Source organism: Salvelinus sp. IW2-2015, linkage group LG20, assembly GCF_002910315.2.
Source record: "Salvelinus sp. IW2-2015 linkage group LG20, ASM291031v2, whole genome shotgun sequence".
Taxonomy (NCBI): Eukaryota; Metazoa; Chordata; class Actinopteri; order Salmoniformes; family Salmonidae; genus Salvelinus; species Salvelinus sp. IW2-2015.
The window spans coordinates 44,404,980-44,430,815 of NC_036860.1; the positions used below are offsets into that span (position 1 = coordinate 44,404,980).

The 25,836-nt window shown below is 40.9% G+C and overlaps 1 protein-coding gene across 1 annotated transcript in view; it reads left to right on the plus strand.

Moving 5' to 3' along the window:
• The first annotated feature begins 8,131 nt into the window (after positions 1 to 8,131).
• LOC111980419 (sialate:O-sulfotransferase 1-like) overlaps positions 8,132 to 25,836 on the plus strand; it is a 28,655-nt gene continuing 10,950 nt past the window's right edge. The window contains exons 1-5 of the mRNA XM_024011152.1: positions 8,132 to 8,330; positions 20,933 to 21,637; positions 21,893 to 22,007; positions 23,174 to 23,367; positions 25,194 to 25,315. Coding sequence (XP_023866920.1) covers positions 21,229 to 21,637; positions 21,893 to 22,007; positions 23,174 to 23,367; positions 25,194 to 25,315 — 840 coding nt within the window. The 5' untranslated portion in view covers positions 8,132 to 8,330; positions 20,933 to 21,228. The remainder of the gene's footprint in view (positions 8,331 to 20,932; positions 21,638 to 21,892; positions 22,008 to 23,173; positions 23,368 to 25,193; positions 25,316 to 25,836) is intronic.

Consider the following 25,836-nt stretch of genomic DNA (forward strand, 5'->3'; position numbering starts at 1 on the left):
GGACAACGCGGTCCATGGCAGTGCCAAGATGGTGGAGCATCGCCGCGTGCTCCCGGACGTGGGAGAGGGTAATACACAACATGTAATGAGGGAATTGTGACYAGGTGTGTGGGAAGACAAGTGAAAACAAAAGGTAAATGAAAAGTGGATCGATGATGGCTAGAAGACCGGCCACGCCGGCCGCCGAGCGCCGCCCGAACAAGGAGAGGAACCAACTTCGGCGGAAGCCGTGACAAGCGTTGCAGTTCTTGACACTAACCGGTGTGCCTGGACCCTACTACCATACCCCGTTCAAAGGCACTTACTTAATATTTTGTCTTGCCCATTCACCCCCTGAATGGCAAGTAGCTTATTGGTTAAGAGCCTTTGGACAGTAACCGTAAGGTTGCTGGTTTGACTTCCCAAGCCGACTAGGTGAAAAATCTGGAAGTGGTGCATGAACAAGGCACTTAACCCTAATTGCTCCTCATGTACGTCGCTCTGGATAAGAGTGTCTGCTAAATGACTGAAATGTCAGTTGTCTCAAGGCTTAAAAATCTTTCTTTAACCTGTCTCCTCCCCTTCATCTACACTGATTGAAGTGGATTTAACAAGTAACATCAATAAGGGATCATAGCTTTCACCTGGATTCACCTGGTCAGTCTATGTTCATGGAAAGGGTTTGTAATGTTTGTGTACTCAGTGTATATTTTCAAGCCAGAGATTCAGATAGAGCTCAATGTGATCTAATCCTTCCCATTGACTGTAATTGTCATACCGTCCCTCATGTTTTAGTCTCCTTCTCCCATCTGGTTTATGTTAGTGAGGTGTTTTCCCCCATGGATGCAGCCAGGTTCTCTCCGCTGTTGCCATTAATGTCTTAATTATAAATGAAACACATTCAACCCTTGAGTACCTTACACCACCCGTTCATTATTGAACTAAGCCTATTAGAACTGTGAAAAGTAGTGTGGTGTGTGTGTGTGTGTGTGTGTGTGTGTGTGTGTGTGTGTGTGTGTGTGTGCATGTGTGTGGCAGAGGTGGGGGTGGGGAAGATTTAAGTTTACCGTCTGTGATCATAAACCAGCCAGTCTCTAATTAGCCACCATGGATATTATGGAATGCCATGATTTTACATTCGTCTTCCTTATTATCTCAGCAAGGGAGGCATTAAAATGTCCTCACCTCACCTTACAAATGGCTCTCATTGACAGGTTTTTATTTCTGGGCAGATGCAATGACAGATATGAAAGATATAATGAGAGATACAGTACACTGAAACTGAATCCATAAAGACTAATCAGTAATGCAGTACTTCACTCAAGCTCTGTCCTGATAAGGCCTAAATAATACATTATATGACATTCTTTGAAGAATTCACACCTTCAATATAACTTTTAGACAGCTGATTAAACTTATTTAAAACACATGAATGATTTTAAGGTTAAGGATTCTCTTACACAACATTTGTATTCCATAATTAGCCCTATTGTAGCTGGCTTAGTGAGCAGCTGAGCGCAAGGTAGGAATCCTTAAAACAAATCAGAAGGGATAATTGGAGTCTGCATTGTATAAAGAAATAGGCTAGCAGCACAATCTTTCATAATGATCTCTTCAGATAACCTCTTAACCTCTTACTTTTCAATCCACATCGCGGAAATTCAGCGTTACAGCGTGATTGAAATTTAAAGGCAATGTTCCAGCGTTAGCAGAGACTGCATTCACAGTAAATGCTGCAGAAGTCGGCTTAATAGAAAATAGCTGTTAAATTTCTAGCGTGCTCTCTGTAACGCTTCAGTGATACAGATTGAATAGAGCCCTTAATTCTTAATTGTTGAAGAAGACTGGAACTCACATACCTTTTTCAGCCGCTCAACTGAAGAAAATCTACAATAATCTACAAGGGTCTTTTGGTACAAACCAACAACATACCAATTAGATAAACAACTGAAATCCCAGGTTATAATGAGACCCAAACGTTTCAATGTAGATGTTAAGGCTCATATGGACAGAAAATCAAACAGGCTGCGTGAAAGCCCCTCTACGCACATACCTGGAAAGAYTAAAGTGGTCAAATATGAGTGCCAGGTCTATCTGTCCAGTTCAATTCCACTCAGCCCCGGCTATTTTCCCAGTGACTGAGGCTCAGCCCTGAGTAAAAGTCGTGCATTGGCTCTGACTCTGGTCATGAAGAGAAGATGAAAAGAGAAGAAAGAAGAGAAGAGAAGAGAGAAGACATAGCATGAGACTAATACAGACGACAGAGCGTTGTGCGCTGCGGGAGTCCCAGAGATGAATGAAGAGGATCTTCTTCATGTATAAGTAATGCAGTGTGAAGTGTAAACACTGGGGGCTATCGTTCCTGCTCTGAAGAGCTGTTAGAGGGAGAGAGAGCGATGGGTAGAGGAGAAAGAGAGTGGAAATAAGGGAAAGAGAGAGATAGAGGGGGAGCAACGAATAGAAGACGGGAGAGAGTGAGATGCCTTCTCCACCCTCTAAAGCAAGTCCTTCACTCTTCCTCCCCAGAGGTCGTCTACAGCACGTGACCTGGAAAGACCAACAGCTCACTCACTCACTGCCAGAAACACCACACATTCAGTTCAGTTGGTATTCCGCAGCCATTCATGTAGATTTCAAATTATGCAGACGCTACAAGGTTTTCACTGGGATTATAAAGACTCAGTCTGAGCTTGAAATACTTAAATACTGTAATGTAAATGGACAGACATTGGACAGTACACAAAGCCCTCTGCCTCACTGCCTTGAAATGCAATATGAATATGTCATCATTATTCATTATCATGTTTACAAATCCAGAGGACTACAGCTGTCAGGCACTGACAGAGCCTGTGCTACAGTACACTTCATAGTTGATGCTTCTGTTTGTTTCGTTCTTTGTCTAATTGGCTGATTGAATAAAGGGTCAACCAACAATCCCAATGTTTAACTTATTGTACACTGTCTAATGGGAACATACTCTCCATCTAGTGAAATCAACTCAAAGATAAATGACAAGATGGTCTACAAAGAGATATTTCATTAACCAATACAAAAAAGAAAAAAAGTGTAAATGCCTCAGTGAATAGTCATCCACTAAACATCAATAGTCACATTGAATAGAAACATGAAGGACCCTGTGAGTAGCCTACAAGACAACCTCTTGTCACACAGATTATGAGGATCACATCTCTCACTAGCTGTTTTCCATCAGCTTTGGAAACCAGGGGAGTTTCATTTCTTCCAGTAATTACTTGTGGATGATTGAATCAGAAAAGGCATGTACAGATGTAGGATCTTAATATGATCACTCTTTTATTGCTGAGAATTMTTCTCCACATCAGTGTATGACGTTTAAAAAGGCTTCCAAAGTTTGCAATTTCCACTTTAAAATGTCAGTTGATTTGCCCTAACGAAAAATGCATCCACCTCTAAAATTATTTTTGTTAATTATAATCCACATAATATTTCACATTTCCTGTTGCTGCARGATTATTTCCCTGCTGTAGCAAACTGGYTCAAATGAAGATCCTACATCTGTAGAGACAAACTGAATGTGTTTGCTGCTATCCCTAAAGCCTTAACTCCACAGCCATTCAAGTGCTTTAGTCCAGTTAATCCCCCAATGGCAGACATGGAGAGATGGAGGATTGATCATAATCAATCTCTTGATTGTTCTGTGACCTTGAGCAAACCAATAATAGGATTACTCACAATGACGAGATCCGAGCTGGGMCATGGTTGGCAGTTGGTGGTTGATACTACCATTGTCTGCCCATGAGATCCACACAATGAGACAACATTGCCCCCTGTGCTGATTGATCCTAACAAAGAGAATTAAAGTGAATTCATCTCCTTTAACTGATCAGGGTTTTTATTCCAAGCTAGTTTAGTTGGGCCCCTAAGATCAGGGTTGGCAATAGATCTGTAGAGGGTAATAGCCTAAAGACTTGCACCCACTGCTAGCTTTCATGTAGCCAATGTGGATTTAATTTAATCCGTAAAATCTTGAACGGTTTTCAACTGTTTACAATCTTAATTTGATCATGCCTCCTTGCGTACACCTGTAGCAATGTGACAAATTCAACAATCAGCTAATAATAGATAGAACAGTCCAGTCTAWACCAGCAGCATCACCAGGAGCTTGCAATCCATCTGAACAAAGAGGTCTCTATTAAAGCAGTGGTGAATACCACTACTTGATTTACAGTGTCTGGGAGGCTTGGTCGATGCACTGGACATCACGTAGGTACAAATGTCACTCATTCCCTATCTGATTTCATCAGCTTTTATAGCCAAGGTCAACACAGAGTATACAACAGTGGTGACTGCTGAAGTGGTGTGGCCAAGTTATTAAATGGACAGGTCACGTGAACTGAATTGTGGACATTTGGCCGTGAGCATACAAACGTGTAGTATAACTTTGCCTGTATCCTGCTATGAACCAGTGAATCCAGTGGTGGTGAGAAGTGTAGAGACAATATTAGAATCTCAAACCCTGTGTGTGGGCAAGCTGCTTGTTCCTGTGTGGCTGGACAGGGCCCAATTTTAGAGGGTAGAAAAGCTCTTGGCAGGATTAGTCATAAAACAGAGAAATGAGGCAGATGTCTCGACAAAGATTTGTTAGAGGAGTAAAAAAAAATAGAGCCATTTTCTTTTCAAAATTATAGAACACAACACATAGAGGTGATACAGGATCATTAGTCCCAGAAGATCCTATTATTGTCAGAGCCCAGTTAATGTGTGTGCGTGTGTATGTGTGTGTGTGTGTGTGTGTGTGTGTGTGTCAAATCAATGAAAATAAAATTGTATTGGTCGTATACACATATTTAGCAGATGTTATTGTAGATGTAGTGTAATGCTTGTGTTCCTAGGTCAGCAGTGAAGTAATATCTCACAATTCACAACAATACACACAGATCTAAAAGTAAAATAATGTAATTAAGACATTTATAAATATTGTACAGTGCATTCGGAAAGTATTCAGACCCCTTGACTTTTTCCAATTTTCCAATACTTTTTTAATTGTTTTTTCCCCCTCATCAATATACACACAATACMCCATAATGACAAAGCAAAAACAGGTTTCTAGAATTTTAGYAAATTTATAAAAAATGAAAAAATGAAATATCACATTTACATAAGTATTCAGACCCTTTACTCAGTACTTTGTTGAAGCACCTTAGGCAGTAATTACTGCCTTGAGAATGCCGTCATTGTAAATAAGAATTTGTTCTTAACTGACTTGCCTAGTTAAAAAAAAAAAAAAATAAAAATAAAATAGATAAAAAAATAAATAAATTTGGGCACACCTGTATTTGGGGAGTTTCTCCCATTCTCTATGCAGATCCTCTCAAGCCCTATCAGTTTGGATGGGCAGCGTCGCTGCACAGCTATTTTCAGTTCTCTCCAGAGATGTTTGATCACTTTCAAGTCCGKGCTCTGGCTGGGCCACTCAAGCCCATGATGGTTCCAAACCATCTCCCCAGTCTGAGGTCCTGAGCGCTCTGGAGCAGTTTTTCATCAAGGATCTCTCTGTACTTTGCTCCATTTATCTTTCCCTCGATCCTGACCAGTCTCCCAGTCCCTGCCACTGAAAAACATCCCCACAACAAGATGCTAACACCACCATGCTTCACCGTAGGGATGGTGCCAGGCTTCCTCCAGAAGTGACGCTTGGCATTCAGGCCAAATAGTTCAATTTTGGTTTCATCAGACCAGAGAATCGTTTTTCTCATGGTCTGAGAGTCTTTAGGTGCCTTTTGGAAAACTCCAAGCAGGCTGTCATGTGCCATTTACTGACGAGTGGCTTCCATCTGGCCACTTTACCATAAAGGCCTGATTGGTGGAGTGCTGCAGATATGGTTGTCCTTCTGGAAGGTTCTCCCATCTCTACAGAGGAACTCTGGAGCTCTGTCAGAGTGACCATCGGGTTCTTGGTCACCTCCCTGACCAAGGCCCTTCTCCCTCGATTGCTCAGTTTGGCAGGGCGGCCAGCTCTAGGAAGAGTCTTGGTGGTTCCAAACYTCTTCCATTTAAGAATGATGGAGGCCACTGTGTTTTTTAGGATCTTCAATGCTGCAGAAATGTTTTGGTACCCTTCCCCAGATMTGTGCCTCGACACAATCCTGTCTGGGAGCTCTATGGACAATTCCTTTGGCCTCCTGGCTTGTTCTTTTTCTCTGACATGCACTGTCAACTGTGGTATCTCATATAGACAGRTGTGTGCCTTTCCGAATGATGTCCAATCAATTTAATTCACCACAGGWAGACTTCATTCAAGTTATAGAAACATCTTTAGGATGATAAATGGAAACAGGATGCATCTGAGCTAAATTTCGAGTCTCATAGCAAAGGGTACTGAATACCTAAGTAAATAAGGTATTTCTGTTTTTTATTTGTAATGCATTTGCAAAAATGTCTAAAAACCTGTTTTTGCTTCATCATTGTGGGGTATTGTGTGTAGATTGATGTGGAATTTATTTGATTTGATCCATTTTAGAATAAGGCTGTAACATAACAAAACGTGGAAAAAGTCAAAGGGTTTGAAAACTTTCAGAATGCACTGTATATGTGTGTATTGTATGCTCCGTTTATCTTTCCCTCAATCCTGAACAGTCTCCCAGTCCCTGCCGCTGATGTATGTATGTATGTCCTGAAATGCCTTTCCTTTTTAAGGCAATTAAATGGAATGTTCTATGCTCTTAATGGAAAGATACACATTTTGAAAACAAGGCCCCTCACCTGCATAAAAAGCCACGCCTGCAGCCACAAGTCCCCTCACCTGCATAAAAAGCCACGCCTGCAGCCAGAGAAACAGCCCCACAGACCCACAGCTGGCAGCAGGAGTCATTCTGACTAATCATCAGTTTATTTGAATCACCTCGCAGCAATTACCCTCTCTCGTCTCATCTAAGGAACTCAGGCTCACCACGGTGCACTGCCCTACAGCATAATGAAATTAATAGATTACAAATTGAAAGAGGATTGTAAATGGGGGCTCTTTGCAAAACATGTAGGCCAGGGAAGGAAGGAAATAGAGAGGGCACAATCATTGAAGGGTTGCATATCTATTACATGTAATAGGCCCTTATATTTCGGCGCACCTCCTCATGGAGAATTCTGTTTGACTCTTGACAGGCAGGGTGTTTGAGCCACAGTTTAGACATATGACAGGAAGAGAATACCCTATGTACTGATGCCCCAGACGCATATGTCATTTACACATATTCCATAATGTTTCCCTGAATATTAGTGCAAAATGAGACATGTCTTACTTTAATAGTCTGTTGCATGTTTTAAACAGTTGAAGAAGACTTAATCAATGTGAGGATAAGTACAAAATCTTGTGAGCTGCAAGCCCACCGGTTGATCTAACAGCTCAGATTCCTGGTCAGCAATTACATATTGGTCATAAAAAACTCAGAAGTCTACATACTACAATTTTCATATGTTAAGGTTAATCAAATTAGATAAAAATACATCATGGGCAGCCAATTCAATACAATTGCTGCAAGGCTACTTGTGCACTGTTAGTGATGCTTGTTTTAATCAATCCTACAGAAACACATCTACATTGTACATCTACATTAATATGTGGTTACCATTTTACCATGCAATTTCTGGGAAAATATCTGGTCAATTCTATGTGGAAAGAAAGTACTACCTTCCTTAACCTACAATAGTTCTGCTCTGAAAGAAAGGTAACTCATACCTTGGAAGTAACCGTCAGAACTTGCACTCTCCGTGGTGCTGATGTCTTGTGTAAATTGCTACATGCTTCGACAGTCAGCTCCTCTCCTTATCTGATGCATTCATTCTCTGCACGGATAATGGAGAGGCTTCTAATGAATGAACACATTGGCTGAATGGTTCATTTTCAATGTCAGAATGGGCAGCAGATGGACAGCACAGTAACCATGAGATGGTTAAATGGTTTGAACTTCATTCATGTGTTGATATTGGCAACATGCACTCAGCTTTCTACAGTAACCACGGGATCATAACATACCATATCTAGAGGTTCATGGCAGCTGGGGGACACATCTCCCACACCACAGCGGGCTGGTGACGCATCGGGGATGGCCAATGCAAATGAGTATGCTCCCTCATTCCCTGCCTTCTCGTTTTGTAACGCTCTACTCTGCCACGGAGAGGGAGAGAGAGAGTAGGGAGAAAGAAGAGGAGCCGAGAGGCAATTTTTAAAGATCGTTACAATACAAACGCGTCTTCACTTCTTTAGGATATAGAATAGGAAATAATGTTCTAAATCTTCAGAGTACGTGGGAGAGAGATTCGATCCTGATAGCTTTCTGTATGGTTAAACGCAGTTCCTAAAGGGTTCCACATCTAAGGTAGGCTAAATGGTATTCAGATTTGTATTTTATCACAATGATTCTAGCTGAGTAAATGTGCGCTTTGCAACTTGTTTTGATTAATGACTGGTGTTTAATAATGTTGTTATGAATTATACATTACTCTCAGATTAAAGCTGACAAAGCATAGTTTATTATTTTCCAAGGGGCAATATTCTCGAAAATGTGGCCACTTTATACTTAGAAATTACTGACAATGTTGACCAGAGTTAGAGAAAATGGTAGTTCCCGAAAGGATAGATGCAAATTCCGTGTTGTGGTGGAAGCCTAGTGTATGTGCAAACTGTTGCTTCCCTTGGCTGGCCTGGTAGCTTATTATTCCCAAGAACCCCACGATGAGGTAGCCTGATTGTCCCAGAAGGTTATATCTATTGAACTGGGGATAATGTTGGAACAGTGGAAAAGTCATACAATTGGAATTAGTGGCAGAAAAAGTCCCAAAAGAAACTGTCATGACAATAATTCTGTAATATGACATCTGGTCCAAATGCTGTATTTGTGCTGAAGGTCTAGAGATAATAGGACAGCAAAATAWCTCATGTTAATGGATATCTTTAGCMCGTCATGCACTACCTGGCATTTATCCATTAGGCTACTATTACAGAATTAGTGGTGGTTGGCACTACCACTGCCTGCCCATAAGATTCACACAATGAGACAACAACGCCCCCGGTCTGATCGACCCTAACAAAGAGAATTAAAGTGAACTCATCTAATTGAACTGATCAGGGTTTTGATTCCAGGCCAGTTTAGTTGGGCCCCTGGATCAGGGTTGAAGTTAGATCCGTAGAGGGTAATAAATAGCCTAAATAATTGCACCCACTGCTGCCTTTCATGTGGCTAACCTGTGGCTTTCATTTAAGCCGTAAAATCTTAAAAGGTTTTCCACTGTTTAGTCTTAATTTGCGTGTCATGCACTACCTGGCAGTCCTCCATTAGGCTACTATTACAGAATTATAGAGAAAACGTGTATAAAGTGCTGTTCACAAACAGAAATAAAACATTGTTTGTATGAGATTGTATAAAGCCTACACCAGTGGCGAATCTTGATTATTAGATGTAGGACTTCAGTGGGGGAAAATAATCTCCAAAGCCGTCAAACTTCAAATTCATAAATCAAGAAAAATAACAGAAACATCATCACTTAATACGCCTTACATTATATCTAGCTCTCATGCAGGAGTAGGAATGCTTTTTGATGACATCATGAATTAATCAAACAGGCCTGAGCAACGCATCGGCTGTCACTCATGCTACCAGCAACAACAACAACAATCACTTAAACAACCTGTGGTAGCCTAAAGGCACCCGCTTGCTTCCCATCCAAAACAGTTTGTGCATATACTATGACGACATTTTGTGATGTTTTTTTTCTTTTCGGTCTTCGACAAGGGTTTGTTCATGCACAAAGTTCAAAGTTCAGTAGCTGTCACGACTTCTRCCGAAGTCGTTGCCTCTCCTTGTTCGGGCGGTGCTCGGTGGTCGACGTCACCGGTCTTCTAGCCATCATTGATCCATTTTTCATTTTCCATTAGTTTTGTCTTGTCTTCCCACACACCTGGTTTCAATCCCATTCATTACCTKTTGTGTATTTAACCCTCTGTTTCCCCTCATGTCTTTGTCAGAGATTGTTTTATGTCAGTGTTGTTATGGTTGTATAGGTGCGCGACGGGTCCTCGTACCCATGTTTATTTTATATATGTACATATTAGTGTTTGGAGCATGTTAAGTGGACATATATTAAAAGACTCCATTTACACTCCGTTTGACTCTCCTGCGCCTGACTTCCCTGCCACCTATACACACGACCCTGATAGTAGCCAACGTGCACGGCCCTTCATTGGTGATTGGTCAACAGTAGGGATTCTTCAATTAAGTATTTGTTGTCATTCAACGAGAGACGACTCGTTTTCATGCACATTTTTTCACTTGAGAAATACTGCACCAAACATTTTAGTTCGAAAAATTGCGTGACAAAGACCTCAGCAAAAACGTCAAAATGAATTACTAATTATCTTACATTAAGTCTGATTATTTTGAGGAAGCTTATACTGGCTATGGCATTTCAAGAGGGACAAACAGTACTATTGCCGCTATTTTCTTTTATTCAAGTGGAGGTTCAAGTGGAGGGAGTATGCGAGGCACAGACATTCACTTCGCCAAGCCGAGTTCTGCTAGGAGCAAACTGAACCAGGTAGCCTTTACACCATCATTATCACACTATCACAAATAGCCTAGTAATGACAACAACGACACATCAAAGATGACAGGCGTGTAGTGCTGAAAGGACAGCGACCGTAATCTGCTCACWCCATTTAGGATAGAACACTTTTTGTAAAACACACAGACACGACCGATAGAAAGAAAGCAGTCACACACAGCATACTGTTTTAAGAAACACATTCATAATAACCCCGTAGGCMCCAATCATAACAAAAACACAACCATTAAGCATTTACAAATCAAAATGTTTAACTATTACTTCCCATTGCAAACATATTTTATCACGTTCAGCACACAAAGTAACATGTGATCTAAAGTTTCAATGCAACAATCTTTCACACACATTATTTTCAAAGAGAGAGCTGACAGCAATTGAGCTACAAAAAAAACAGTGCTGCTCACCAAATGATGATCATTTCATACTTAACTTCTTGTTGAAAGTTAATCTTGAAGGACGATGTTAAAAAGCGACTGCCCCTAAAAAGCAACTTCTAATTTTGAAAATGACCTATGTGGCATCTACATGAGTCAGAAACATTTATTCTGTTGTCAAAATTGACTACAAAGTGTAGATAGGATAATTTTGGTCATGTAAGATGATAGAAAAAAATGGCGTGTCACGGAATAAAGGGTACTGTAACAGTTTTCCTTTGGTTGGGTTTATTTCAATCCTGCCCACATTTCCACAGCAACCCGATCGTAATGCCCATGGTCAGCTTGGTTTGACATTTGATATCCCTATGGTGCTAGTTAGGGACCATCAGTAAATTACACAATGTACATGGGACAATATTTAAAAATGGCAATAGCTCCAAATTTCAATGACAAATAAACTATAAATTGTAGAAATGAATATACAAATCTATATACAGTATACATATATATATATATATTTTTAAACCAAGTCACCATTGAGACCAGGGTCTCTTTCACAAGGGAGCCCTGCATATACAAGTCATAGATCAATTCAAAATCAATATCAGTAAAAAAAACTAACTAAAATACAGCACAACAAGCAATCAAGAAAAACAGCCATATTCTGCAATCAATATTTTGTATTGCCCAAGCAGCATCAGAGCGACCAATTGCAATTTATTTTGCAGTTGGTTCCAGCAATGAGGTGCATTAAAACTAAAAGGGGATTTACCTAATTTGGTGGAGAGGAACCTCAAGAGTTAACCAACTCTGTGAGCAGGTTTGGTATTTCATGTTTAAAAAAAAAAAAACTTTAACAATGAAGTTAGGTAAGTTGGAAGCTTGTTTAGTAGGGTTTTGTAAGCAAAGAGGGAATAATGAATTGATCTACGGGACTTTATGAGGACCAGCCAACCTTTTGATACAGGATGCAGTGGTGAGTATTAACACTGCCACCAGTGATAAAACAAATGGCGTTATGGTACACTGCATCCTAAGGTTTAAGAGTAGTTGCTGCTGCAATCTGGTATATGGTGTCACCATAATCAAGAACTGGCAGGAAAGTTGACTGTACAATCTGCATCCTGATATTTAGGGAGAGACAAGATCTATTTCTAAAAAAGAAGCCTCTTTAAGTCTTAGCTCTTTAACTAGCTCAACTATGTTTTTTAAACATTAAGTCTTTGTTATCCAAATGCCCAGATATTTGTAGGCGGGAACCCAATCAATGGGAGAACCATCCAATTAATAAATATATAGATCATCTGAAACATTCTTGTGAGAACTAGAGAACAACATGTATTTAGTCTTGCCGCTATTAATTACAAGTTTTAAACCAACCAGGGCTTTCTGTAACGTAACAAAGTCAGATTGTAGCTCTAACATAGCCTGGTCAACAGTTGGGGCAATGGCCAACATAACAGTGTCGTCTGCATACAGATGAATGTTAAAAGATTTAACAGATAGACCAATATTATATATATCAATAGTAAAGAGAACAGGTCCCAGTATCGACCCCTGCGGTACACCTTTTATAATATCCAGGAAACTTAACACCATCAGAGATCACACATTGAGTCCTGTCTGACTGATCATTTTCAAACCACTTGCAAGAAGCCTGATCTAGGCCTATTTCAGTCAACCTTTGAATAGGAACGTGATGGTCAACGGTATCAAAGGCATTGGAAATGTCACGTTCCTGACCTTATTTCCCTTGTTTTGTATTTATTTAGTTTGGTCAGGGCGCGAGTTGGGGTGGGCTGTCTATGTGTGTTTTTCTATGTTGGGGTTTTGTGTTCGGCCTGGTATGATTCTCAATCAGAGGGAGCTGTCAATCGTTGTCCCTGATTGAGAATCATACTTAGGCAGCCTGGGTTTCACTTTTGGTTTGTGGGTGATTGTTGCCGTGTCTGTGTTTGTTTCGCCACACGGTACTGTTTTCGTTCGTTTGTTCACGTCGTTTATTTGTTTTGTATTTTGTCCAGTGTTTTTCGTCTTCGTTTAATAAACGATAGTATGTATTCAAACCACGCTGCGCTTTGGTCCGTTCCTTGCTCCTCCTCAGACGAGGAGGAAGACGAACGTTACAGGAAAGGTCTATAAATATGATCCAAGTAATTTAACACATCCTCTAAAACAAGCGGAGCAGCTGAAACTGTGCTATGTCCAGGTCTAAAACAGATTGGTGCACATTGAGAATAGAGTGAGAAGTTTAAAAAGTTCTTAGCTGAAAGTTAGTCAGGGATTCTAAAACTTTGTAAAGGCAAGATCATTTGGAAATTGGACAGTACAAATCAGAAGGATCTCCTCCTTTACATAGGGGGAAGACATGTACCGCTTTACAGATCTTAGGGATAACATCAGAAACAATTGTGAAGTTAAAAATATAGGTATGGGGTTCTGCAATAAGTGGGGCAGAGAGCTGCAGTATGAAGGGATCAAGTGAATCAGCCCCTATGTTGTTGTTTTTTAACACCAATCTTTAGCAAGGCACTTAGTACATCATAAACATCAAAGGGTTGAAATTAAAATAAGGTATGGAAGTCTGTTAATGCATCATTCTGTACAATCTGTTCTCAGGTGACTAAAGGATCTTCTAGTGGGATGAGATTATCCTTTCAAACAGGTGGCCAGCTGAAGCAAAATGGTTATTAAAAGCATCACAAATTACAATTTTGTCTAGAATGGGTCCAGAGGCTGTCAAAACCTGCTAGAGTAGGTTTTATTTAAAAGATTTGACCACTTTCCATAAATGGGCTGGATTACCTCCACTCTCTGAAACACAATTCAAGAAATACAGTATATTGATTTTTCTTTTTAACCAAGGATAGACCTTCATTTTTCAAATATCTTAATGGCCAATCAGACGTAGAATCAATTAGTCTAGCCTTAACTCAAGCTAAATGTATTTCCTATAATTGCTCAGATTGTTTATGCGGAAACCAAGGATTACATCAGTCTTTTACCCTTAGTTTTTTGTTTGGCCCGTTTATCTGCAACAGAAATAAAACGGAAATAAAACAAAGGGCCTGATCCGAGTCAGTGATAGTTGACACAATCCCCCAGCCACTCAACCCCAGCTCAGTGTAAAGGTTTTCTTCCTGGGGTGAAGGAGAGGACCAAAATGCAGCGTAGCCAGTGCTCAACATGTTTAATTATAAGAACAAGTGAACACTACAAACAACTTACAAAATAACAAACGTGCAAAACCGATACAGACCTATCTGGTGCAGAACACAAACACAGAGACAGGTAACAACCACCCACAACGAACACAGTGAAACAACCTACCTAAATATGCCTCTTAATTAGAGGAACGCAAAACACCTGCCTCTAATTAAGAGCCATACCAGGCAACCCTAAACCAACATAGAAACACACAACATAGAATGCCCACCCAAAACTCACGCCCTGACCATCACACACATACAAAACAACAGAAAACAGGTCAGGAACGTGACACTCAGACAAAAAATGTTGCTCATTAAAATTCCAAAAATGTCTCTTTGTAATAATGCGTGAGCAAGATTTAGGAAGTTTAATATGTCTTATACAAGCAAAGGAACAATGGTCACTATTTGGCAAATATCCTGTTGGCTGTAAACTTATGAGGGGAATTTGTTAGAATAATATCTAATAGAGTAGATTATTCAGGGTGTTTAAAGTTGGGGCGAGTTGGTTTAATTATCAGCTGAGTTAGATTTAGCTCAGTGCAAATATCTTTCAGCCCATCAGATACTGGAATCAACCAATCTAGATTAGGATCACCCACTATCAGTAATTCAGATTGAGCATAGTTATACAGTAGGTCAACAATTTGCTAAGAGCACGTATGGAGGCCAAGGGAGGGCGATAAATTCCCATTTAGCGTCAGATGTGCATTCTTACCAAGTCCCGTGTTTAGGACTAGACATTCACATTTCTTAGGGACAAAGGTGGTGATGGTTACAGAAACATTTAACTCTATCAGATCTAAAAACATTATAACCAGTTAGATACACATCAGAGTCCAGCATAGACTTCTTTAGCCAAGATTCAGTTATAACCAGAATGTCCGGATTGGTTTGAGATGCCAGAGTTACAATACAATACATTTTAGAAATCAAACTTCTGTCATTTACAGTACATGAATCAGACTAAGACTGCAGCTGCAGGATTTCAGATCATACAAAGTTTCTAAAACAAACATGCCATGTTCAACAGTTAACTTCCTACTAGAAAATACCATGGAGTTAGCTTGAATTGGAATACATGCATTATGCCAATACCTCAAACTATGCTCAGTTGGTAACCCCTTATTTGAAAGCATTTAATGAGACAACTAAAAGAAGTGCAACATGAAAATATTGTCCGATTTACCTTATGTAATTTATTTATCGGACCCTAACTAGCCCCAGAGATAGACTATCCAATGTCAAAACAACTTTGCCATGGTCGCACACCAACCGGCTGAAGCTAATTGGCAAAAGAAGTTGGCTAGCTCTAGCTAGCCTAGGCGACTTCAAGACACAATACCTGGTTAGACTGTTTAGTGTTATCTACTGTAGAACGGTGAGTGACTGTAACTGTGTACTGTTTTGGCAGAGTGAATGTACAAACGCTTGCCACGTGCGAACACCCACACTAAACCATCCCCCAAGACAACTCTCGTTTAGCTTTAGTCATGGCCGCTGCATTTCATTCTGAGTGGTTGTTTTGGGCCCTGTACAGGGGCCATTTGAAAGCTATTTGAAAGCTACAGGCCTTGTCTTTTTGGAAATCAAACTCAAATATTACTGCTGGCAATGTCATAAAAAGTCTTTAGGACCTTTGCACACCTGGATTGTACAATATTTGTCTGTTTGAAAGCAGACTGAACCAGGTTCACTTCTAGGATTTTGCCTGTGCTTAGCTCTATTCCGTTTATTGTTATCCTAAAAACTCCCAAGTCCTTGCCGATGACAAGCTTTCAAACAGACACTGGGAAACAAATTCACCTTCAGCAGGACAATAACCTAAAACACAAGGCCAAATATACACTGGAGTTGCTTACCAAGACAACATTGAATGTTCCTAAGTGCCTTGGCCGAGTTACAGTTTTGACTAAAATCTATGGCAAGACTTGAAATCATTGCTAGACTTGGCTGTCTAGCAATGATTAACAGCCAATTTGACAGAGCTTGAAGATTTCTTTAAAGAATAATGTGCAACTATTGTACAATCCAGGTGTGCAAAACTCCTAAAGACTTTTTATGACATTGCCAGCAGTAACATTTGAGTAATTTGAGTAACATAACATGATGCAGCCACCACAATGCTTGAAAATATGAAGAGTGATACTCAGTGATGTGTTGTGTTGGATTTGACCCAAATATAACACTTTGTATTCAGGATATAAAGTAAATGTCTTTCCCACATTTTTTGCAGTTTTACTTTAGTGCCTCGTTGCAAACAGGATGAATGTTTTGGAATATTTTTATTCTGTACAGGCTTCCTTCTTTTCACTCTGTCATTTAGGTTGTATTGTGTTGTGGTCTTTGTGCTTGAATCTGTTCTTGAAATTCACTGCTCAACTGAGGGACCTCTGCGTGGGGTACAGAGATGAGGTAATCATTCAAAAATAATGTTAAACACTGCAACTTACTATGCGACTTGTTCAGCACATTTTGACTCCTGAACTTATTTAGATTTGCCAAAACAAAGGGGTTGAATACTTACTGACTCAAGAAAGTTCACATTTTCATTTTCAATGAATTTGTAAAAATGTCTAAAAACATAATTTCACTTTGACATTATTGGGTATTGTGTGTAGGCCAGTGACATAAAATCTCAATTTGATCCATTTTAAATTCAGGCTGTAACACAACAAAATGTTAAAAAGGTCAAAAGGTAGATCATTCATGTTAGACCAAAAACAATTGCACAAGCCCTGCACATTTAAAATGGGTGTGTTCCTATGGGAATTGTTGCATGTTTAGAGCGCCGCGATTAGGTAAAAGACCTGACAATTGTATTATTATACAGTTGAAGTCGGAAGTTTACATACACCTTAGCCAAATACATTTAAACTCAGTTTTTCACAATTCCTGGAATTTAATCCTAGTAAGAGTTCCATGTCTTAGGTCAGTTAGGATCACCACTTTATTTTGAGAATGTGAAATGTCAGAATAATAGTAGAGAGAATGATTAATTTGAGCTTTTATATCTGTCATCACATTTCTAGTGGGTCAGAAGTTTATATACACTCAATTAGTATTTGGTAGCATTGCCTTTAAATTGTTTAACTTGGGTCAAACATTTCAGGTAGCCTTCCACAAGCTTCCCACAATAAGTTGGGTGAATTTTGGCCCATTCCTCCTGACAGAGCCGGTGTAAGTCAGGTTTATAGGCCGCCTTGCTCGCACACACTTTTTCAGTTCTGCCAACACATCTTCTATAGGATTGAGGTCAGGGCTTTGTGATGACCTCTCCAATACCTTGACTTTGTTGTCCTTAAGCCATTTTGCCACAACTTTGGAAGTATGCTTGGGGTCATTGTCCATTTGGAAGACCCATTTGGGACCAAGCTTTAACTTCCCGACTGATGTCTTGAGATGTTGCTTCAATATATCCACATAATTTTCCTGCCTCATGATGCCATCTATTTTGTGAAGTGCACCAGTCCCTCCTGCAGCAAAGCACCCCCACAACATAATGCTGCCTCCCCTGTGCTTCACGGTTGGGATGGTGTTCTTCGGCTTGCAAGCATCCCCCCTTTTTCCTCCAAACATAACGATGGTCATTATGGCCAAACAGTTCTATTTGTTTTTCATCAGACCAGAGGACATTTCTCCAAAAAGTACGATCTTTGTCCCCATTGCAGTTGCAAACCGTAGTCTGGCTTTTTTTATGGCGGTTTTGGAGCAGTGGCTTCTTCCTTGCTGAGCGGCCTTTCAGGTTGTGTCGATATAGGACTCATTTTACTGTGGATATAGATACTTTTGTACCTGTTTCCTCCAGAATCTTCACAAGGTCCTTTGCTGTTGTTCTGGGATTGATTTGCACTTTTTGCACCAAAGTACGTTCATCTCTAGGAGACAGAACGCATCTCCTTCCTGAGCGGTATGTCGGCTGCGTGGTCCCATGGTGTTATACTTGTGTACTATTGTTTGTACAGATGAACGTGGTACCTTCAGGCGTTTGGAAATTGCTCCCAAGGATGAACCAAACTTGTGAAGGTCTACAATTTGTTTTCTGAGGTATTGGATGATTTATTTTGATTTTCCCATGATGTCAAGCAAAGAGGCACTGACAAGGTAGGCCTTGAAATACATCCACATATACACCTCCAATTGACTCAAATTATGTCAATTAACCTATCAGAAGCTTCTAAAGCCATGACATCATTTTCTAGAATTTTCCAAGCTGTTTAAAGGCACAGTCAACATAGTGTATGTAACTTCTGACCCATTGGAATTGTGATGCAGTGAATTATAAGTGAAATAATCTGTCTGTAAACAATTGTTGGAAAAATTACTTGTATCATGCACAAAGTAGATGTCCTATCTGACTTGCCAAAATTATAGTTTGTTCACAAGAAATTTGTGGAGTGGTTGAAAAACGAGTTTAAATGACTCCAACCTAAGTGAATGTAAACTTCCAACTTCAACTGTATATATAACTTTTATCCTTTTGGAGCAGTCATTTTTGACAAATGTTATCTCAAATCTAAACATTCAAATCTCTTATTTCCCTTCTTGGCGACAATTGGGGAGACCCATTTGTTATTGGTCTATTAACAGATTCACTGCATGGTAATGTCACCATGGAAATCCAAAACTATTTGGTAGATTATATTTTCTACCAGCAACTATCAGGAAATAACACCAATCTATTTTTGTTCACCTTTTTACAGTGTGAGTTTCACATTCTCCTCAATAACACTTGTGGCTGCAGCCGCATCACACCTATGTTCCTAGCCGCGCACTACAACAAAAGCTAGGTAGACTGTTGGAAAACTAAGCTAATTCTCATGCTATCAGGAGTTACATGTCTAGGTCTTCTAGGCATTTGAGATTTCCCTGTCTCTCCAAAATTCTGCCCTAATACAGTTGATGCCTTCTGTCTAGATTCTGAGAGCCTATCCAATAGCTGACTTAGCTAAGTAGATTTTTCTCCCTAGAGACCATCAAATAAAAATCCTGATTGGATCTTTTTGTTTTTGCTTCAGCGTTAACTCTTCCCCTTTCCAAAACAAACTGAAGAAATTATATCAGAATATAATTTAAATGATAGAAAATCTGAAATTGAAGTTATTAAAAATAATAAATCCTTTTATAAATCCTTAGGCCTTCCCTGAAGCATTGGAGGCTGCTGAGGGGAGGATGGCTCATAATAATGTCTAGAACGGAGCGAATAGAATGGCATGAAACACATAAAAATCATGTGTTTGATACCATTCCGCCTATTCCGCTCCAGCCATTACCACAAGCCCGTTCTCCCAAATTATGGTGCCAGCAACCTCCTGTGCTCTGAAGGCTTAGAAGGCCCTTACGATTTCCCACTGGCCTATACTCTCTTTGAGTGTTACAGGTCACAGCTAAACACTTCATTCACTGCTATACATGATCAAAATACTGAAAATAGTTTATTATTTTTAACACCCTCCCGCATCACATTATTCTCCAATCTTCATGGTAGAGTTTAACCTGTGTAGGTGGAGGAGCAGAGCCATTGATTTATCCATATTTTGAAAGATAAAACTCTAAAGTCGGGTGACATGTGTGCTATGATAATCTTGTTTCATTGGAGCCAACCATAAATATCCCCCCTCAAGACAGTTTTATCACGTCATAATTTCCCACTGTGGTAATAGTGTATCTAGTGAAATCATCTATTAGGAACTTTATTTAGATTTGGAAGCAGCAGGCAGATATTAACATGTTATCTGAGAGCACTATTACTTTCAAAGGAATAGTTCACCCAAATTACAAAATGGCATATTGGTTTCCTTAACCTATAAGGTATGACAGCAATCCATGCTTTGGTTTTGTTTACAGCTGGTACTGTTTCCAAAACATTTTAACATTTGTGACATAGATCTAATTCATGGTACCTGTATTAGTATTTTTCGCTCATCATGTCCAAATCATCTATAAGTGACTTAATTGAGCTACCTAATCAATTTGAGATAATTTAGGATGATTTGGACAAAAAATGCTAAGATACTGTAGGTACCATGACTTGCATTGGATTTGTGCCACAAATGCTAAAACGTTAGCATTTGGAAACAGTGCCAGAGAAACAAAACCAAAGCATGGATTACTGTCATACCTTGTCCATAGACTGCTTACAGGGTAAGGAAACCAACATGTAATTTTGTAATTTGGGTGAACTATCCCTTTAATGCTTTTGATGTGGGTCACAAATCCAGTTGAAAATGCTTTTGAAAATCACTAATTTCCATAACTCTCAATCTGAGTTGCCGCTTAAACATAATTGGTTTGATATGGTACAAATCGTCAAAAGATGGTTCACAAACCCATGTCTGTGGAGCTTTACAAATGTACCAACACACTGAGAAAAGTCAGGGAAACAAGAACATAATACAGATGGTGCTGTGATGCTGTCATGCTGCCAGTGTAATTGAGGCAGAATGATGGATATTTTCTAAGCCAAGACAAGCGTAAAGCTGAGAAACTGTTCTGTAGCTAACAGGAAGATAACCTCTTCCCACACACCCTCTGACACCAGATATAATATCACACCAGGTTCAGAGGAAAGACAAACAATAAATAGCAAGGGAAATTACTTTATGCTCACTGCTCTAGAACAGAAATACAATCTTATATGTCAACATGAACTGTAGATCTAATCCACAAAGCTATTGTATATACGTTTCCCTCGTATATTCTATAGGGGTTGTATACAAAGATAATTATATTCTGCCAATTAAAATCTTATTTGCTTCTATTTTGTTGCCCTAGGTGAAACTACTGGCTTCCAGGGTTTGCTGGCTGTTCTGTTGCCTTGGAGATTACTGTAAAGTCTGGCGCTGCTGTGACTCATCTGAGGGATCTGATTACACAGTGGTCTTTTTGGTCTCCTGTCCAGAGGCATGGCTATTAAGCGTGGAGCCTCATTAACCATCTGAAGCTGCAGCCAGGTAGCCTACCTACTGTTACTGGACTGATGGGGTTATAATGAAGCTGTAGATCCCTCACCCCTCTCTCTGGAATGGTGGCTCACTAAGGATCAAATAGCCACCAGCTGGACATTGGGAATGGCCACGCCCTTCTACAGGCTGCGTTGCTTCCTGCGGCGAGCTCAGATGCTCCTCCTCTTCTTGGGCATCGCCTACCTGATGGCAGGGAGCATTCTGCTGCTGCAGCGCTCCAGCCTGACCCTGAGGACCACCCAGCCACCAGGCAGCGCCAGCCTCTCTTCTCTCATGGCACTGCCAGCGCCTCCCACAGCCGTGAGGGCTGCCCCCGGCCTGGGCATGAGGGCGCGCTCCAGATGGGCAGCCCCCCAGGGCGTGTTGGGTGGTGGAATGGGCATCAAGATGGGGCGGCACTGGCCCACATCCCGGCACCTGAGGGTCCAACATCTGCACCGCCGCTGGTTCCACGGTCTGATGCCAGACGCACAGGAGCAGAGGGGTCCCCTACAAAGCAATACCAGGCACAAAGGTACCACCTACCCACTGCAACATTGTTTACTTTATTGCCAACATAGGTGTAGTTTAACCGCTGAATGCATACCAGACCTGGTTTAAATAGTATTTGTGAGTTAAATAGTACTCACTGACAGGACTGAGCCTAAAATCTGCTGCAAACCTGTGTTGCCATCACTTCTCAATAGTGTGTTGTACTAAATTATTAATATTGTTGTTTGAATGGATATAATATGGCTTTTCATTAACTGCTTTGTTTTGACATGGCAAGGGACCTACATAGGCTGCTTCATGCATGATGCCAATGATCAAGCCCTGGGGGGAACCGTGTTGTATGACCTGCGCAAAATGACCAGCTCTTTGTGTCAAGACACCTGCTCAGAAAGGTAATGAGTCTGGAACCATGGAGAGCTGCGGCTATTTGGTTAATTATTCTGTCTCAGTCGCTGGGATGAATAGATCCTGTGTTCCAAATGGGGAAAGAATTGGTGGTGTGAGTGTGTGTGTGTGTGTGTGTGTGTGTGTGTGTGTGTGTGTGTGTGTGTGTGTGTGTGTGTGTGTGTGTGTGTGCGTGTGTGTGCGTGTGTGTGCGTGTGTGTGTGCGTGTGTGCGTGTGTGTGTGTGTGTGTGTGTGTGTGTGTGTGTGTGTGTGTGTGTGTGTGTGTGGTGTGCGTGTGGTGTAGTGGAAGGCCAGATCTGCGTTAAAGATGCAGAATAAGATATAATGGGTATTAGAGGAGTGTTAGTATACATTCAAATTAATGACAAAACTGTATAAATCAATTTATGCCAAAACCGTTAGCAGTGCAATATTCCACAGTACGTTTAGACACAGGAAATGATTGCCACAAAAACAAATAGGCAAAGCAAATAGAATCAATCAATGTGGACTGCTGGGAGGATATTCAGCCAGAATCATATGCCTGCTCAGCCTTTCCCCCACCCATGTGGAGAGTAGAGTCAAGCTTTTAGCTGTCAAATAAAGTCTGGGAAATGTTTGGTGGAGCTCAAAGCAAATGCAAGAAGGTCATTTTGAATAGGTCCTCTCTTTCCAAGGAGAGAGGATAAGATACTTGAGGTAGGATGACTCATGTCGCCCTTGGGATTAGAAAGGACCATCATCCACCCAGAGCTATTACTGTGATCTAGTCAACGGTGAAACTGTTACCAGCCAGCACCACAGAGCAATGAATGCTGTGCTTCTCTGCTGCCTGCCCTGATTGATTCAAATAAAATGTTTAGTATTTATTCACATGCTGGCCTGGGGTTATGCAATCTGGTGTCCTTTGGGGCAAATTATCCCAAGGCTAATGATGGTTAAAGACAGCTCTGGGCTAAGGCACTGAGGTGAGAGGGTCTGTGTGTGTGTGTGTGTGTGTGTGTGTGTGTGTGTGTGTGTGTGTGTGTGTGTGTGTGTGTGTGTGTGTGTGTGTGTGTGTGTGTGTGTGTGTGTGTGTGTGTGTGTGTGTGTGTGTGTGTGTGTGTGTGTGTGTGTGTGTGTGTGTGTGTGTGTGTGGGTGTGGTGACCTATGTGCTTGTCTCCTCTATGCAGTGGGTACCGATTTGCAGGTCTGGAGTACGGAGCAGAATGTCACTGTGGTAACCACATCAGCAGCTCGCGGGCCCAGGACGAGGACTGTAGCCTGGTCTGCAGGGGGGAGAGGGGCGAGAGGGGAGTCCCCTGTGGGGGTGTGGGGCGCCTCTCCATCTACAAGGTGGAGGAACAGCTCCCGGGACAGAGGAAATGTAAGTACATTCAATCTGGATAGAGCACTGGCTGATTGAATGGCTGTAAAACTTTACTAATCTCTGAACCCAGAACCACATCTCATGAGCGCTGACCAACAGTGTCAAGAGAGACCAGTGCTTTAATAATGCTTACTGTACACGACTGCGTGGCCGCACACGACTCACCATCATTAAGTTTGCCGACGACATGACGGTGGTGGGCCTGATTACCGCCGACGATGAGACAGCCTATAGGGAGGAGTTCATAGACCTGGCAGTGTGGTGCCAGGACAACAACCTCTCTCTCAACATCAGCAAGACAAAAGAGCTGATCGTGGACTACAGGAATTGGAAGGCCAAGCACACCTCATCCACATCGACTGGGTTGTAGTGGAGCAGGTCAAGAGCTTCAAGTTCCTCGGTGTTCACATCACTAAGAAATAATCATGGTCCACACACACCAACACAGTTGTGAAGAGTGCACGACAATGGCTCTTCCCCCTCAGGATGCTGAAAAGATTCGGAATGGGCCCTCAGATAATCAAAAGGTTCTTCAGCTGTGCCATTGAGAGCATCTTGACTAGTTTCATCACCGCTTGGTACGGCAACTGCTTGGCATCCGATCGCAAGGCGCTTCAGAGAGTAATTAACCAATAGCTACCCGGACTATCTGCATTGACCCTTTTTGCATTGTCTTTTGACTCATCACATACGCTGCCATTACTGTTTATTATCTATCCTTTTGCCTAATCAAATCAAATCAAGCTTTATTTCTACAGCACATTTCAGACATGGAATGCACCACAATGTGCTTCACAGGAAAAAACGAATTAAAACTAGAAAATATTTACTACACAAACATAAGAGGATAAATAACTAAAGAATAACAATAAAAACTGAACAACTAAAAAGCACCCTAAGGAAAACAAAGCTAAAAAGGTGTGTTTTAAGATTTATTTTAAAAATGTCAACAGTTTCGGCCCCCATCAGGTTCTCTGGCAGGCTATTCCAGAGGCAGGGGGCATAATAACTAAAGGCTGCCTCTCCATGCCTCTTGGACCTAGGCTTTGGGATAGTTTAAAGGCCAGTGCCAGAGCACTTGAGGGACCTACTGGGTACATAACGTAAAAGCATGTCTGACATGTATTGGGGTGCACAATTGTGGATTGATTTAAATAGAAGAATCTTCAAATGAATTCTAAACTTACAGGCAGCCAGTGCAGAGACTTAAAACCGGTGTAATATGTGCTGCAGCATTCTGTATGTTTTGCAATGACCAATGGCTTTCTTGGGTAGCCCAGACAGAAGAGCATTACAGCAGTCAAGCCTGTTTGTAATAAAAGCATAGATGAGTCTCTCTGTATCAGCCTGGGAGAGAAATCCTATTGCCTAGTCACTTTATCTATACCTATATGTACCTCAATTACCTCGTACCCCTGCACATCAACTCGGTACTGTCACCCCGTGTATATAGCCAAGTTATCATTACCCGTTGTGTATTTATTCCTCGTGTTATTGTTTCTATTTTTCTATATATTTTTTTAACATGTCACTGCATTGTTTTGAAGGGCCAGTAAGTAAGCATTTCACTGTTAGTCTACACCTGTTGTTTACGAAGCATGTGACAAAATAAAATTTGATGTGAAAATTTGATTTAGCAATTTGTTAAGTTGATAATAGATAGATTTCTATGGCCAATGTTTCCTTTAAGCTTGGCAGTGTAAGACTATGCTTGTAGATCATTTGCCATTATCAATACAGAGAAACATATAGATAAATTCAAGGAATGTAGCTATGTTTATAAGATGTGGTCTGATGTCTGCATACCTCTGTTCTACTCATAGTCAGAAACGTCCGCTATGGTGGCTGCTTCAAGGTTCCAAAGAACACCACCAACACCTTCCCTGTCTACTCCTTTCAACCAAACTCCACTTCACAGACCTGCATCGAGACCTGCACAGATAAGGTTTGATTCTGTTACCAAAAAGAAACTCTGAAAACCACTGAACCATTTATTTCATCTTCACTACCAGCCCAGACCCCAGTCTTCCTCACACAGACCTAGGAGTGAGGTATCATCGATCATGGCCTGTCTCTGTCTCTGCTCCCTGGAGATGGGAGATGGGAATGGCATGGCTCTGTGTGATTGAGCGCCTGGAACACCATTTGACTGTTTAAGGTTTAATGTCCCTCTAAGGAGAAATAGATGGGCTCTGGAATCAGTCCTTCACGCTGAATGGGTGCATCAGTTGGGTCAAATCAAATCAAATCAAAGTTTATTGGTCACGTACACAGATTAGCAGATGTTATCTCAGGTGCAGCAAAATGTGTGTCCTTCTAACTCCAACAGTGCAGTTAAAAATAAAAAAAATCAGTACAAGCAATGTCAGAGACAGGAATATAAATATATAGTATACAGTACCAGTCAAAGGTTTCTCATTCAAGGATTTTTCTTATTTTTTTTTTACTATTTTCTACATTGTAGAA